The sequence below is a fragment of the Camelus dromedarius genome, chromosome 12 (genome assembly GCF_036321535.1).
Source record: "Camelus dromedarius isolate mCamDro1 chromosome 12, mCamDro1.pat, whole genome shotgun sequence".
NCBI classification, from domain to species: Eukaryota; Metazoa; Chordata; class Mammalia; order Artiodactyla; family Camelidae; genus Camelus; species Camelus dromedarius.
Window position 1 is genome coordinate 45,179,973 of NC_087447.1, and position 15,942 is coordinate 45,195,914.

Below are 15,942 nucleotides of genomic sequence, written 5' to 3' on the forward strand. Positions count from 1 at the left end.
GAGGGCATGAGCTCGAAACCTAGGTGATCAGACAGGTGGGCACACACGAGGCCACACACCCACAGGCATATAGCTCACCTGTAAGTGCATAAGACAAACTCTGAGGTAGTGTTAACTCACAGGCATGGGCAGGGTTAATATAATCTTCTTTATACTCTTCCCTTGAGAGTGAGAAGAGAGGGTGTTAAGGTCCCTCAGGCCCTAACTATTTACCTCTTCCTTACAAAGAACAACGGACAGAAAAAAATAAATAAATGAGCAGGGACTAAACTTTTGAGTCTTTTCCTTTCCCCTCCACTTATTTCTTTGGTTAGTGTGTCCCCGTCTCTTACAGATTTTCTGTGTGACTATCAGCACAATCTTTCTTCTTTCTGTTTGACCCAAGCCCCAAGACTAGGTGAGTGCTGGCTTTTTGGCGGGGTTTGTTTGGGACTAGGATTTGGAGACAGAGTGAATGAAAAGCTCAGGGCTCCATTTTCTAGGGCATGGACTGAGCACTGTAACTTTCTGTCCCAAGCAACTCCCATTTATAAGCTGAAGTCATGGTCTCCTGTACTTGGATACATGCTCCATCAAATGAATGCCAATGATTGGAACAGATGATCATGTAAGGAAGGGGCTGGACTGTGGACCACCGTCTGAACTCTGGACTGTGTTCCCAGAACCCGGAACATATGAATGATGAGACACTGTTGAGGAATGTTTAAGTTGCTATAAAAAAATATGATTTTACTTATCAATAAGGGAAGGTCCGAAAGAAAAGAGTGCCTGATTTCTCTTTGGCAAAATCGGAAGAGTGGAGAAACTAAGCACTGGCCTGGGAGATGGCAGGTATGGTGGTCTGGGCCTAAGAATGTGATAAAAGTGAGGGGAGGGAGAAGGTTGGACCTGAGTTTTGGCCTTGTCAGGTTAAGGATCTGAGGCATGTGGCCATCACAAACTCTTCCCTAGTGCTGATCCTGGGAGTCCCTGGCCTTGTGATGTGGTTGGTTATTTCTAAATTTTAAATCACTTTCTATGTAGATGCATTACTGGAGAAGGAAGAAAATTGAAGAACCTAGCCTTTTTTTGTGCATGATGTTATTTAATCATAACTTGGACAACTGAGTCACAAACATCCTTGTCCAGCAAACAACAGGAGTCTACAGCTGCCCCCTTTCCTTCTCTTCTAGCCTCGAGGGAACAGCTCACCTTTGTTCCCACTTGGAAAATGAATCTTTTTTTTTTCTTTTTCTTAATACAATTTTTAAAGGTTACACTCCATTTGCAGTTATTACAAAATACTGGCTATATTCCCCGTGTTGTACACCACATCCTTGTAGCCTGTCACACCCTATAGCTTGTACCTCCCACCCCCCACCCCCCATGTGTCCACTGGTAACCACTAGTTTGTTCTCTGTATCTGTGAGTCTGCTTCTTTTTTTATACTGACTAGTTTGTTGTATTTTTTTTTTTAGATTCCCCATATTAGTGATATCATACAGTATTTGTCTTTCTCTGTCTGACTTATTTCATTTAGCATAATGCCCTCCAAGTCCATCCCTGTTGGAGCAAATGGTAAAATTTCACGAATCTAGTCTTTAAAAGATTAACTCCCAGAGTAAAGGTTTTGGGAATTTACAAAGAAAATGGCAGTGTCAAAATTCAGGCATGAAATCTTTTGTTTATATTTTCCTTGGTGTGTGTGCTTGTGAGGCTATGGTATGTGCATGTGGGTATGTGTGCACATGCATGTGTGCACATGTGTATATCTGCGTAAGACAGAGGTGGGGGAAGGGAGTTTGCCTTGTGTAAGATTATGTGTGGGTTAATAAATTATGGTAAAATGCATGTGAGAATGTAAGTATAGGTCAAGGTATGCTTGAGATTTTAAGTACTACTAAGTATGTTTGTATATCTAAGAGAGTATATGTCTTGGAGTTTATGTGTCTATCTAATAGAATATGTATTTAAAAAGAAAAAAATTCTTCTTTTGTACGGAAGTCTTGACCAATAATGTTATTAAATTCAAAATATTAAGATATTATGCAGCTGTATAGTGTTAGGGTGGCAGAAAACAGTGTTTTTGTAGGAGCAAGGGCTCATGAAGCTCAACTGTAAAGTACTTTTAAAATTTAAATTTAAGTTACACCTGTTTTTCAGCATAGTGTAGGAACTTAGGTAGTGTTTGCTGAACTGAATTTTTGGATGACAGTAAAGTGGTATTGACTTCACATATCTAAAAGCCACAGTTATCAGGTGGCCTTGAAAAGAATGAGTAATTGTCTTGGGGCAGAGATTGATAATCCACAGTGACAGATCTTAACTAATAATGTATGTAACATCATATAAACTATAATCCACCAACCTATGGGAAAGTACACCCTGTCATTTGTTAGCTTGTATCAAGCGTATACAGTATAATGAAAAAAGTGATTATAGCCAATATGGGAAGCTGCCTGGAAAAGTTGTGTAAATCAACAGAGGTGGCCAAAAGAAAGAAGATGTTCTCGATAGAATGACCATACATCCCAATACATCTGAGACAATCTGGTTTATGCGTGTTACCCACCATTGTTCTAACACCAACCTTTTATCACTTCAAAGGTGCCCTACTTTGAATGATAAATTAGCTGATCACCTTACCTTTAGGAGTCAGTAATGATGAGTGGTTGGAAGTGAGAGTGACTCTGACTGTCCTTTATCACCCACTGTCCTCAGGAGCTGGGATGTGTGTCACCTTGTCTGCCATGGTCATTTTCAACCTAAGCAGTTACAACCCAGGACCCTTCATTCTGGTGGGGATCCCAGGCCTGGAGCAAGCCCATGTGTGGATTGGGATTCCCTTCTGTATCATCTATATTGTGGCTGTTATGGGAAACTGCATCCTTCTCTACCTCATCATGGTGGAGCATAGCCTTCACGAACCCATGTTCTTCTTTCTTTCCATACTGGCCATGACTGACCTCATCACAGCAGGAGTGCCTTAAACACTTAGTATCTTTTGGCTTGGGGCTCGAGAAATCACATTGTCAGGGTGTCTTACACAAATGTTCTTCCTCCACTATAGCTTTGTCCTGGACTCAGCGATCCTGATGGCCATGGCATTTGACCGCTATGTGGCCATCTGTTCTCCCTTGAGATACACCACTATCTTGACCCCCAAGACCATCATCAAGATTGCTGTGGGCATCTCATTTCGAAGCTTCTGCATCATCCTGCCAGATGTATTCTTGCTCACACGCTTCCCTTTCTGCAGAACACGCATCATACCCCACACGTACTGTGAACTTATCGGAGTTGCCCGGCTGGCCTGTGCTGATATCTCCATCAACATCTGGTATGGCTTTTGTGTTCCCATCATGACGGTCATCTCAGATGTGATCCTCATTGCTGTTTCTTATATGCTCGTCCTCTGTGCTGTCTTTCGCCTCCCCTCCCAAGAAGCCCACCAGAAGGCCCTGGGCACCTGTGGGTCCCATGTCTGTGTCATCCTCATGTTTTATACACCTGCCTTCTTCTCCATTCTTGCCCATCGCTTTGGACACAATGTCTCCCTCACCTTCCACATCATGTTTGCCAACCTTTACATTGTCATCCCACCTGCACTCAACCCCATTGTTTATGGAGTAAAGACCAAGCGGATCAGAGATAAGGTCATCATACTGTTTTCTACCAAAGGTAGAGAATGATGTTCCACTGCCCAATGGAAAAGCTAAGATAAGTTTATAATATCTATTAATGTATCCAGAATTTAAAAAAAAAAGCAAATGGTATTTAAAGTAAGAACTGTCTACAAGTGATTTTGTGTACCAAGAAGGTGACACAATCTATATGAAAGAAATAGTTGTATGTATAAAAAAATCCTGGACGACCTGCTTGCTTGTGGAACATGAAGTTGCACAGGATACGCTCAGAAAGAAGGAGGGGAAGACAAAGAGCTAAATTACTCCATATAGAAAAAGCAATAAGAATGTGGAAATTGAGATTTGCACTTACGGAAAAAGGAAAATATGTTAAATGGGACAGAGACACTGAAGAAGAGAGACTAAAACTGAAACTATTAAGAAGAAAGTTTTCATTTAGGGGATTAGTTGATGGATTTAGGGCGTTTATGATAATATCAGTTCTAATTATTGTCCATGTTATGTTTCTGTAGTTCCCTTTAATTTTTTCTATTTTTAAAGAAAGAAATGGAAAATTTCATTTGAGCCAAATTTGAGGATGATAAGCCAGGAAGAGCATCTCAGAAAGTTCTGAGAACTGTTCCTCTAGTTAGAAATCAAGGCACAGTTTTGTAAGTTTTTTGAGACCTGTAGTTCCCTTTAAATGTCACCCCCCACCCCACCCCCAAAAACCTTTCAGTACAAGTCTGTTATAAGCAGTAAGTTCTATCAGCAGTGCTATAATGGGAGCGGGAGAATATAGTTATGAATGCCAGAATTGTTGGCACCTATGCTGGGAGGAGAGAGTAGCTTCTAGGCTCCAAGACATATTGAGAAAGTGAGCTTCAGAGACGGTGCCCAGGAGAGCATGACCCAAAGTAGTTGGAGATTGAGAAGAGGGCTGGACTGCCCACAATACATAGATGAGACCTCAAGCCAGTTTGTTTGGACACTAAAGAAAAAAAAAATGGCCAGAGGACTTGTGGAGTTCTTATCTACAGAGTGCATTTCCTTGATTAAAAGAGAAAATCAATTACAAAATACATTTCTGCAGTGAGGAGTGTGATGGGAAGGAGAAAACTACAGTAAAGCAATACATTCAACGTAAGATGCATTCAAATTCCATAAGCATTAGCGTGGAGAAAATATGTTGTAATCAAAGAGATATCAAGAGTTCTTCCAATTTTTTTTTGAAAATTATCTATTCATCTGGAAATTGTTTATTGAGTATATACTATATTCCAAATTTTGTTCTAAGCATTCAGGATATGAAGATCAATAACAGGGAGAGGCTCTGCCCTGCTTCTACGGAGCTTATATTCCAGGGAGTGTGACAAAGAAGAAGCAAGAAAACAAATGTTTGTTACTTTCAAATAGTAATACAGTCAATAGAAAAATGAAGCCTAACAAAGTGATGGATGAGGAAGACAACGGCAGGAGGACAGTAAGTACAAAGGCAGTGTGGCTGGAGCAGAGGGAGGTGGGATAGGAGTGAGGGATGAGGAGGGGCAGGGCCAGACCCCGGGGGTCAGGAATCATCCAGACCTCATTCTTGGAAGAGGAAATAAAGTGAAACTGAGTTTTCCAAAGCACATAGCCAAGAGTTACAAATGTGGAGCTAGAGTAGAATCTGCTGCCCTCCAATTCGGTGATATTCCCACTGAACACAGCCTCTCTTCTCTGAAAACAGACTCCAGAGGATCTGGGGCTGTCAGAGCCTGTCTTTATCGTCCTTGTGAACCCCACTAGTCATCAGTCAAGCCACTGACTAAATGAGGACTCAGCTTTCTGCGTCAGCTTGCCAAAAATGCTGTATCAGAAGAGGTTATCTTTTAAACTCTTCTTGTCATTTCCATTTTGCTGAGTACATGGATTGGCCAAGAGCTGATATTTTAAAAGTTTGCTGAAAGAATAATAAATAAATAGAGTCTGAGCTGAGATCATTTAAAAGTACATACTGGTTTCATCCTGTTAGGAACTCAAACCCATGGTTATTCACTGACACGCACGAATGGCTCCCATGGAGGCTTAATGACCTAGAAAAACCAACAAAGGAAGGGACTGTCTCCTGCACGGTCTCCATTTTCTTCTCCCATCCTCTGTCTTTGGGCCAGTTATCTGTTATTATTTTTCTACCCTTCTCGGCAGAGTTCCTTTATTACTGTGGCTTAATGGTGACTCTGCTGGTTGGTAATTCTATATCTTAGTTTTTAATATGCGATATTCTTGATAAATTTCAGTACTAGTTTTAAAAGCAAAATGGAGATGAATGTGCATCACAGGCTGTAAAACACTGTTCTAATATTAGCTATTATGTTAGGATTTTCACCAATTTTCACTGATATTCTAATCTCAGACTCATCATGTTCAAAGTAGAGATCATCACTGTCGTTTAAAATCCTCCCACACTTTTTCTGTTTATGGGAGGAGAAAACAAGTTAAGCCCGGTTTTGCTCTTCCCTCAAGTGTAAATTTACTGCCCTAGCTGCCGATGCCTCCTTCTGGCGAGACTGGTTGCAAATATTCTGTTCCATTGTCAAATCATGAATTAAATCACACATTCTGGTTTGGATTAAAGAGGATTATTATACAAAAATCAGCAGTTAACTTGCTCACACATAAATGGTCTTGCCCTACATCTGTTCCTTTCTGCAAATTCCCATCTCTCATGTTAGATATTAGATACTAAGACATTCTCAACAGGGGAATTGACTTACTATCTTCCTAAACTCAGAACTTAGAACTTTATTCTACAAATAGTAGGGCTCCATAAATGTGTCCGTAACACCCTCTTTTCAAGATGTCCCATATATACCATTCTTTAGGTCTTTGTGATTCCATTTTTGTTGCCTCTTAGATTTTTAGCCCTACTCACTCCACCATTCCACTTTCTGCAATCTTAGCCAGACCATGTGCCTAGACCCGGTATTGTGTATATGCTCTGTCATATGCCAATGGCAATTTCATGTAGTTACTGTATTCAGAAGAATAATGTAGGGCTTACCAAAGATGAGTTGTAGAATAGATTTACAGCATCTGCCTTGGAAGAAAGGGGGCAGTTGGAGGTTTCACACCTTGTATCTGCTATTTTGAACTTAATATTACTAAATAAATTTACAAAAGATTTATGTCATAATTTCAGTCCAATAGCACTCACAAAGTACCTGTTATTTGAAAGAAAATGCATACAAACTGGGAGTAGAGACAGAGCCAGTACACCTGCTGCTTACGACCAAGAAGCTTGTAGCTTAGCAAAAGGGTAAATTACAGAAGTAGGTAATTTACTCAGGCAGTTTTATATATTGCAATGATTGAGGTAGGGTGTTAGGGAAGCACAAAGGAAGGATGCCCAACCATTCCTTGGAGTCCAAGAAAGCTTCCTGGAAGTGTTCATTTCAGAGATTGTCTTGAAGAACACGAAGTTGAGCCTCAAGAATAAGGGGAATGGGAACTGCCGGAGGGAGGGTATTGCTTAAGCCTAGGTGGGAAACCATGCATTTCAAAAATCTGAAAGCTTAGGTTAATGGAGGAGCCATCCATGGTGATGATACATTGCTTAGGGGCTGCTGGGGTTGGGCAGTGAGAAATATGGGTGCTCATTAGCCAGCCTGCAGTGGATGTAGGCAACTGAATGGAATATCAGTGGATGAGGTTTGTAAACAGTCCTGTAGCTTGATGCTATGATTTACATTTGAAAATTAATAATTACTCACACATTCTCTACTTCCTTTTGCAACCTAATTGTGAGATAAGTAGAAGAGTCAGACAGTGGATATAGAAGTATGAACTTTATTTCTGGTAGTATTGGATTCAAGAATATGATATGACTATATATTCAGATTAACTTTTACTATTTTATTTCTAAGTCTGAACTTAGGAGGACACACCCTAGAGTGAGTTGGAATCCACAGAACAGTAATACCAGCTCATTCAGCAGCAGAAGGAAATCACCGAATCACAAATGTAGATTACATATATGTGGACGTGTGTAAAGAATGGTCTCTAGATCAGGTCTTCTCGAACTATTGATGAGGAACATAACAATTTTAACAATTTTAATGTCTAAAAACTGTAGATTAATACTTCTGTAAAGTACAAAAAATAAATTAGTAGAAAAAATAAAACTAAAAAATAAATGTCGAATACACAAGTCTTGCTTCTATTATTATATGCAAAAGACATAAAATATATTACAGTAAATATAATCAAAATAAACACAGGTGAAAAATAAAGGACTTACAGAAATCATACACACTTTTTTTGAGAGTATGCGTACAGGTGGTTAATGTAGAGAACATGCATTGCATCATGAGAGTTTGTCATTCTGCGATTAAAATTAAACAAAAGTTATAGTGAAAAGTGAAAGCCTTAAATACCTTTTGAAGCAACACCATGTGTATCAATACTTCACATTTTAAGGTATCAAATGAGCGCACATTGTTCTTGTTAATTTGTCTAACATAGGTTGGATTGATGACAGTGTTGCTTGTAGGCGATAATTTACGTCTAAACCAAATTTGGTGTGTTTTGTTTATTTTTTTTCTAATGTGAAGAGTAAGGAAATCTATCTGACAAAGGTCTACTGAATAAAATGGAACAAGTGATTGTAAAGAAATTTAATCATTATAAGAACATTTTATATTTTATTCAAAATTATGCAAGCGATGCTGTATTTTCATTATTTTATCTTCAGAGCTCACTAGTAGCCAGTTTCAACAATTTATTTTATGCTTTATAGTTAAATTCATATGACCTTTCAATAAAAGAAATTCTGAATCCTATGTGTGGATTTTGTTTTGTTGAAAAATAAAATTTGAACATTCTATTAAATTTATAAGGTGTTCGGTGATAACTTTTGTAGATGGGCTACATGCAGCTCAATTTATTTACTGAAAATTATCATTATTTTATGGAATGTGTCATAACATTCTGCAGAAAGACTGATCTTCCAAATTTCTAGCTTCTGTATTTGCCTCTAAAACTTATCCAATATTGAAAAATATGTTGCATCAAAGTATTAAGAATATTAGACTAACAAAGATCATCAAATAAGAAAATCTGTCTGTCCAATTTACATTCTTAAGAAGTGGAGCCAAGAAGGTTTCTTATTTTGCAGAAATACTGAAAGTTCATTCCATGGTTCAAACATCCCCATAGAACTTTTAGCCACAATAACCATCATTCCTCATCAGGCAGAAACTCTTGTTTTTGGCCCAACTTCCATGCTATCACACAATGAAGAGAGCCATCTTGAATGTAACACGTTGAGTTTTATACAATTCCCCATTCTTACTCTAGCACAAAATCCATTATTCACTTGAGCTTTTATTTTCCACAGCAAGCCTTTAGGTTTACCTTGTGATGTAAGCTCCTTAATCGTGCTAGCTACTGCAGAATGATCACCGACTAACTAATCTACCACTGTTCCATCAGAATACACTTTTATACCAAACCTAAACCCTAAACTACAGCTGTTCATATTGTAACTTTCATAGTTTCGTATATGGTCCAGATTTAGTTGGGTTTGTCAACAAGAATGTTAAAAAAAGTTCCTTCACAGCACTTTCACGTTCAAATCATACATCAGATAATTATTGTCCCAGCAACACCTGCACATTCAAGCTGCAATTTTAAAAAATTGCCAGCTTTATTTGTCTTGTGAGTTGGACTTCCATGTCATTAACTAGCTTCTAAATCTGTCAGATGATGTTGTGTTGGAAGATGGGCAGGTGCGCTCACAAGAAGTAGTGAAGGAAGGATTCCTCTCCCAGAACCCCTAGGAGTAAATCGTCTCATGTGCACAGTGAGCTTGTTGTTTATGGTCTCTGGGCCGCATCTCAATAGCTCCTTCCAGACCCTCTAGGCTAGAATGTATACACACACACTCCACAGGGAAATGGTCCAGCACAGAAGGGGGTTGTTGGACGATTCCAGAACATCAAAAAACACAATTACAATAGTATATGGATTTTTTTTGTCTTTGGTAAGTTGTGAATTTGTTCTGTTGTGGTGTAAACACAAAATAATTTTATTCAAACTAGGGACTAAAAACAAATATAAACTGTGGGTGACATATTGTGAAGTATCTGTCATTACTACATTCTCTTAGTTACCTCTAAATGGAAGGGAATGCATTTTTGGAGGAGAGAAAATGTTATGAAGCTAATAATGCCTATTATTAGGGTCCAAGAGCTACCCTATATGGATCCAGCAATTATCTCAGAAAGCCAGAATTTGTTCTCAGGCCGACTCTTTCCAAGTCTTACGGGCTTGAGTGATGCTGTGCTCATTGTCCTGAGCTCAAAGCACTCTGCTAGATGATTTACACACGTTACTCGATTCTTCACACCCACCTTTTGGGGAAGATACACCAATCATCACTGTACGAAGGAGAAAACTAAGGTCAGAAGAGTTCAGAGACTTGTTGAAGGCTTCACAGCAGTGGAGCCTTATTCAAAACCAAGTCTGCTCGGTTCAAGAGCCCAGACTCTTTCCACGGACCTGCTTTGTCTCTTTATAGGGCTAAGGCAAAAACAATGCTAAATGATATGACTGTCCCTGTTTAGATGACAACTGGGTTTGTCATTTGCGTGGAGTGTAGTGCATCTGCATCTGAGTTTGCTGTGCCCCATCCAATGGTTCTTTGGGGTCCTGTCTCCTCTCTGCTCAGTCTCTACCTTTTACCAGGTCCTGAATGTGTCCAGGAAAGTCAGCAGAGATGACCACAGATCTCTGTTAATTTCTCATTAACTATTCCCAGCTGCGACTAGCAAGTTCTCGATCCCGCCAGGGGCTCAGGGCCCATGCCCTCCTGAGGGGTTCAGAGGAGAGAGCCATAAATCCTTCGTATCCCCACCTGCTCCCTCCCAGGCCCTCCACAAGAGCATCTTTGGAGCCTCCTGGATCCTGGGTGCACTGACAGCTGAATGGACAAGCTGGAGCAGCAGGGACTGAAGCAGATAGGGGCTGGATGCCCATTCCTCGTCTTTAATCCTTCCTCTTCAGCAGAGGTGAGAGGGTCCTGTCCCATCAGCAGCAGGAATTCATCAGGGGAGATCAGTCCCATCCTAACCAGGATCTGGGGGCTCCTGAAAACGCCTCCTTCTTATCCTCTACCTGGATTTATTCCAGACTGAGCCAAACACTGAAAGTCCCATTAAAAGTGCCAATCCTTAAAGAGATGCTCCAGGAAGCCTCTCTGTCCTGATGGAAACGAGTTGTTTAAGATTTTTTTTCGGAGAACTACTCTGGGATGCAAAGGCAAGTCCCATGCAGAGGAGGGCCAGAGTGGCTGTTAAGTTTGAGAACTAGGAGTAAGGCACCACCACTCCCTTGCTCTCTCTCACTATTCCTGAGCCAGAATCGTGTGAAAAGGTGGACTCTGGGGACTGAGAATATGATTAGAAGACAATGCCGCCAAATGTGCTTACACACATTCAAGAAATCAATCATCTTAGTTATAAATAATAACTAGTTCATTTGTTCTTGAACACATGTAAGCACATTTGAGTGTCCTTTATGGTTGGATTACTGCATTCTGTTGATTCTTATTTTGTGGTTGGCTTTATTCCTTTGATAACTCTGTAAGTTTAAAAAGCTAAAGCCCTAAACTGTTCTTAGAAACAATGAACAGCAAATATATGTAAATTTTTTTAAAATGTGCAGTATATTGTATTTATGTATTTACATGCAATATATTGTATATGTGCTGTCAAATTGTAACAGTTCTACCTAATAAAACTGAAAAATGAAGGGAAAAAAAAAAAGACAATGCCACCAAATTCCCCATTTTACGTAGAAACAGTCTGGTACTCAACTTCCTTTTCTTGAGCCTATTGGCAAAGGAAGTTCTTTCTTTAGTCTCATCAGATCCAGTCTGAATCTTTCAGCCTCCTTTTAGCCTTTTTTTTTTTTTTTTTGAACTCAAGACCATGCTTTCAAATAACCTGAGTTCAGTCCCCAACTCATCTTATTCTTTTTAAGATTTAATAAAGGACTTTTTATCAGCTTGTAAAACAACCAATGCAGTAGAAAAGACCACGAAAGGAATGGCTTCCCACAGAGCTAAGAGGGCCAAGGATAATAACAACAGTACTATTTCAAGTGCGCTGGGCAGTTACTGTGCTTCAGGCACTGTTGTACCCTATGCAATTGCTTTACATAGGTCCTTTTTTTTATCCTTGCACTATTCCTGTAAAGTAGGTGCATTTATTTTTATCCCTGATTTAAAGATAAGGAAATTGAAGCATAGAGAAGTTGAGTATCTTGTCCAAAGCCACACAGCTTACGTGTGGCAGTATGAGGATTTGAAATTAGGCAACCTGGCCACAGAGCCCACCCTAGACTTTGAGCACTGTGCTCAAGTGGGGATAAATAAAAATAAGAAAACGGTGATGCTGCGCCACGTCTCCTTCTCGCCGTTACCACTCCCAAAATCAGGCTGGGGAATCACACATCCCGTTTAAACCAAGATTCAAAGTGATTAATCGATTCACCCCAAATCATGCAATAAACCTGAGGCTACACACATGTTGCCCAAGTTCACTTCTTAAACTCTTCACTGTGCCTTCTTTTTCTGTTAAATCTCCCAGCCGTGTTCAGCATGTTCTTTCATGTTCTACTCTCCCCTGGAGGGAAAACCTGTCCCCCAAGCCCGGTAGGCAGGGCACAGGATGTGAGCCACCCTAAGGAGAAGGGCTCTGAGGAGCCAGAGGCACCCTGAGAAGCCTCTACCCTGCCTCTACCCTGCAAGAGCCAAAGTGTGAGGGTCCCCGAGACGGTCCAAGAGGCAGTGCCACAAAGAAGACTGGAGCAGACGCAAGTGTGAGGACCCTGAGAGCTTCATCCAGGGCCAGAAACCTTGTTTTCTGCTCACCTACCCCCGGCTCCTCAGTCTGCAGGACCAGGTTAAGATACCAGGTGCTGGGAGAAGAGGGTATAGCTCGCTGGTAGAGTGTGTGCTTAGCATGCACAAGGTCTTGGGTTCAAACCCCAGGACATCCATTAAATAAATAAATAAATAAACCTCCCCCACCAAAAAAGAAAAGAAAAGAAAAGATACTAGGTGCTATATCTCATGAAGTTCAAGGACGTAACTCTTGTCCTCAGGTGGAACATGCCAAGCCCAGGCTTATATCCTTCTTCCAGGCTGTCCTTTACCCACTTAAACCCAGGCAGGTAAAGCCCTCCCACCTCCAGCGTTTTAACCTGACCACCAGTTGCACTGCAGCCTCTGACCCCAGGCCCTCCCACTGAAACCCAACCTGGATGCTCTGCTGTGTCCTCAGTGGGATCAGAACTTCCCCAGACTGAATTTCCATAGAACCCAGGGGGTGTCCTTGTGGACAAAGGACAGAAGGAAAAAGAGCCACAAAGCTGAGTCAGGGGATGGATGTCTGCACTGGTCAAAGAAGACATTAAGTCCCATGATTCAAGTATATAGAGGTATAGTGGAACAGAGCCAGAGGGAGGGACGCCAAAGGCCATGAGCAGCTGGGTAAAAGCACTGGACGTGATGTTTGGGACAGTGTCTGAGCTAATAAAGTATCTTCTGGAAAAGGATCTTGGAAGAGGAGTTTTGTCTGAGCACTTGTCAGTGCATGGAGTAGAAACGGCAGTTTTATATCTTCTTCCTTCCCACTTACATCTCCCCTAGGCTGAAGGGAACACAGATGCCTAACTCCTGTAACCTCAGTTAACTGAGGTTAGATTAGGGTTAGACAACAGGAATGACTTCCCCTGGGAAAGCACACCCCCATGTCCCCATGCCCCTGGGCTGAAGAAAAGACTTTGCAACTCCAGAAGATTGTCAGAAAAGCATGGGCTTTAGTCAGATGAGTGGATTCTAATCTTAGTTCTTCTGTGTACCAGATGTATGACTTGGAGTAAGTCTGTTAGCCTCTTAGAAACCAATTCCTTGATCTATCCTTTGGGAGGGAGCATCAACAGACTCACAGAGAATTAGGGAATTTGTAGGTCGGTGTATGTCAAGCCCCTAGAATAGTGCCTGACACAAAGATGCTCCCAGCAAAGGCTGAGGCAACCCCGGCCCCGATCCTCACGCCCACCTATCTCAGATCTCTGTAGAACTGGTGCTTGCCTCTCACAGGCCCCTCTTATTCCCTGCAGGGACAGAGCCAGGTGGAGCCAGGAGATGGGACCAGGCCCTGCACTGCCTGCTTTCAACCAGACTGTGCTCATCCCTGGGCCTGGGCCTTTTGTCCTGCTCAGGGTACCGGGAATGGAGGCCTTGCATGCCTGGCTTTCTGTGCCCATGTGTCTGCTGTACGTGGCAGCTCTGGCAGGGAATGCCCTTCTCCTGGGGCTGGTAGCAGCTGACAAGGCACTTCAGGCCCCCATGTACCAATTGTTGGGGCTTCTGGCCACCGCTGACTGGGTTCTGGCCACAACCACAGTGCCCAAAGCCCTGGCTGTGCTCTGGGGCCTGTCGGGAGAGATCTCCTTCAGGGCCTGCCTAGCCCAGCTCTTTGTTGCCCACGTGGCCTTCATTGCCGAGTCTTCGGTGCTGCTGGCCATGGCCGTGGATCGCTACGTGGCCATCTGCCGGCCTCTGCGCTACTGTGCGTTACTGACCCAGTGCGTGGCAGGCATTGTGGCTGCAGCTGCGGTGACCCGTGGTGCCCGTGTCATGGCCCCCACTGTGGCCTTGCTCTGGAGACTGCCTTACTGTGGGCATCGGGCCCTGCCCCACACCTACTGTGAGCACATGGGCGTGGCTCGGCTGGCATGTGGCAACATGAGCCCCAGCGTCTGGTATGGACTGGCCACCACACTGCTCTCTCCAGCCCTGGACCTAGGGCTCATAGGTGCTTCCTATGCCCTCATTCTCCGCGCTGTGTCGCCTGCCATCCCGTGGTGCCCGCCGCAAGGCCCTGGGCAACTGTGGGGCCCATGCCAGCGTCATCGCTCTCTTCTGCACACCTGCCCTCTTCTCCTTTTTGTCTCACCGTTTCAGCCACCACATGGTGCCCAGCCATATCCACATCCTGCTGGCCAACCTCTACGTGGTGGTGCCCCCAGCTCTCAATCCCGTGGTCTATGGAGTGCGGACCCAACAGATTGCTGAGAGGCTCAGACGCTGGCTTCAGCTCTGCTGGGCGGGGGCCCTGAGGGATGTGGGCCCTGAGAGGGCCTCCCACAGGAATGAGTGAGCCCCGATTTTCTTCAACACGTCCCCTCAGGGACCCATCTGGGCAGAGCTCTAACCAAGGCACCTCCATCGTCTGCCACTAGGTGGCTCTAGGCCGACTCCAGCCCTATTCCGGTCATGGGGGCAAAGCGCACATTGAACTGACCACTCTCTACCTGGGTCTGCCGTGCTGACACGATTCCTCCCTCTTTCTAACTCAGTATTGATCTCCGTAGATGCATCACACACATTGGGCCTGGACGGTGGCAGACAGGGAGGCCTAGGACACAGCCCGGGATCAGGACCTCGTCTTCATCACTCTGCACAACTAGAACCGTACTGCTGAAAGGTGGCTCTGAATGGAGCCTCTCCTGCTGTGTGTGACACGGAGCAGGAGCTCCAAGTTTGCTGAAGGGATGAAAATAGGAGGGGCTGGGGAAATGCCACAATAGGAATAAAACAGAAAACAGCCCTGGAAACTGACTTGACTCCTGACCCGGGTGATTATTATCTAAATCTTGGGAGACCTTGGCCCTGGGAGGGAAGGGCGTGGACGACCCTGTGCTGCCTCCTGAAGGCACTTTGCTCACATGTTGAGCATTCTCCTGTTTTTTCCACTAGAGCCGCTCACTAGCCTTAGTTGGCAAAATACAGGAAGGTGACCCCAGCACAAGCTGTCAGGCTTCAAGCTCTGTCTGTTCTCCTACCCTTCTCCCCTCCATCCCTCCCTCCCTAAAGTTCTATTAACATTCCATAGAAACTCTGATCTTCCAAAGTTCTAACTTCTGTATTTGCCTGTAAAATTTATCCACTATTGGAAAATATGTTGCATAAAAATATTCAGAATATTAAGACTACCAAAGGTCATCAAATAAGAAAGCCTGCCCAATTTACATCCTTAAGAAGTGGGGACCCCCCCCAGTACCTCCTCTAAAAATAAATAAATAAACTGAATTACCTGCCACCTCCAAAAAAAACTTCAAGAAAAAAGTGAGACCAAAAGGGTTTCTTATTTTGCAAAAACACTAAATTTTGTTCCACAGTTCAAACATCTCAGTAGAACTCTTCTTTACAATAACTATCATTCTTCATCAGGCAGAAACTTTTTTGATCAACTTCCATGCTATCACACAATAAAGAGAATTACCT

The 15,942-nt window shown here is 42.7% G+C and overlaps 1 protein-coding gene and 1 pseudogene across 1 annotated transcript; both read left to right on the forward strand.

Annotated features, from left to right (window-relative positions):
* Nucleotides 1-2,726: 2,726 nt before the first annotated feature.
* LOC105098007 (olfactory receptor 52H1-like) lies at nucleotides 2,727-3,671 on the forward strand. Its single transcript, XM_010990633.3, is given in 1 exon segment — nucleotides 2,727-3,671. A coding segment is annotated over 1 exon segment (942 nt). The 5' UTR covers nucleotides 2,727-2,729.
* Nucleotides 3,672-13,797: 10,126 nt separating this feature from the next.
* On the forward strand, nucleotides 13,798-14,366 carry LOC116155173 (olfactory receptor 52D1-like; annotated as a pseudogene).
* The last annotated feature ends 1,576 nt before the right edge of the window (nucleotides 14,367-15,942 follow it).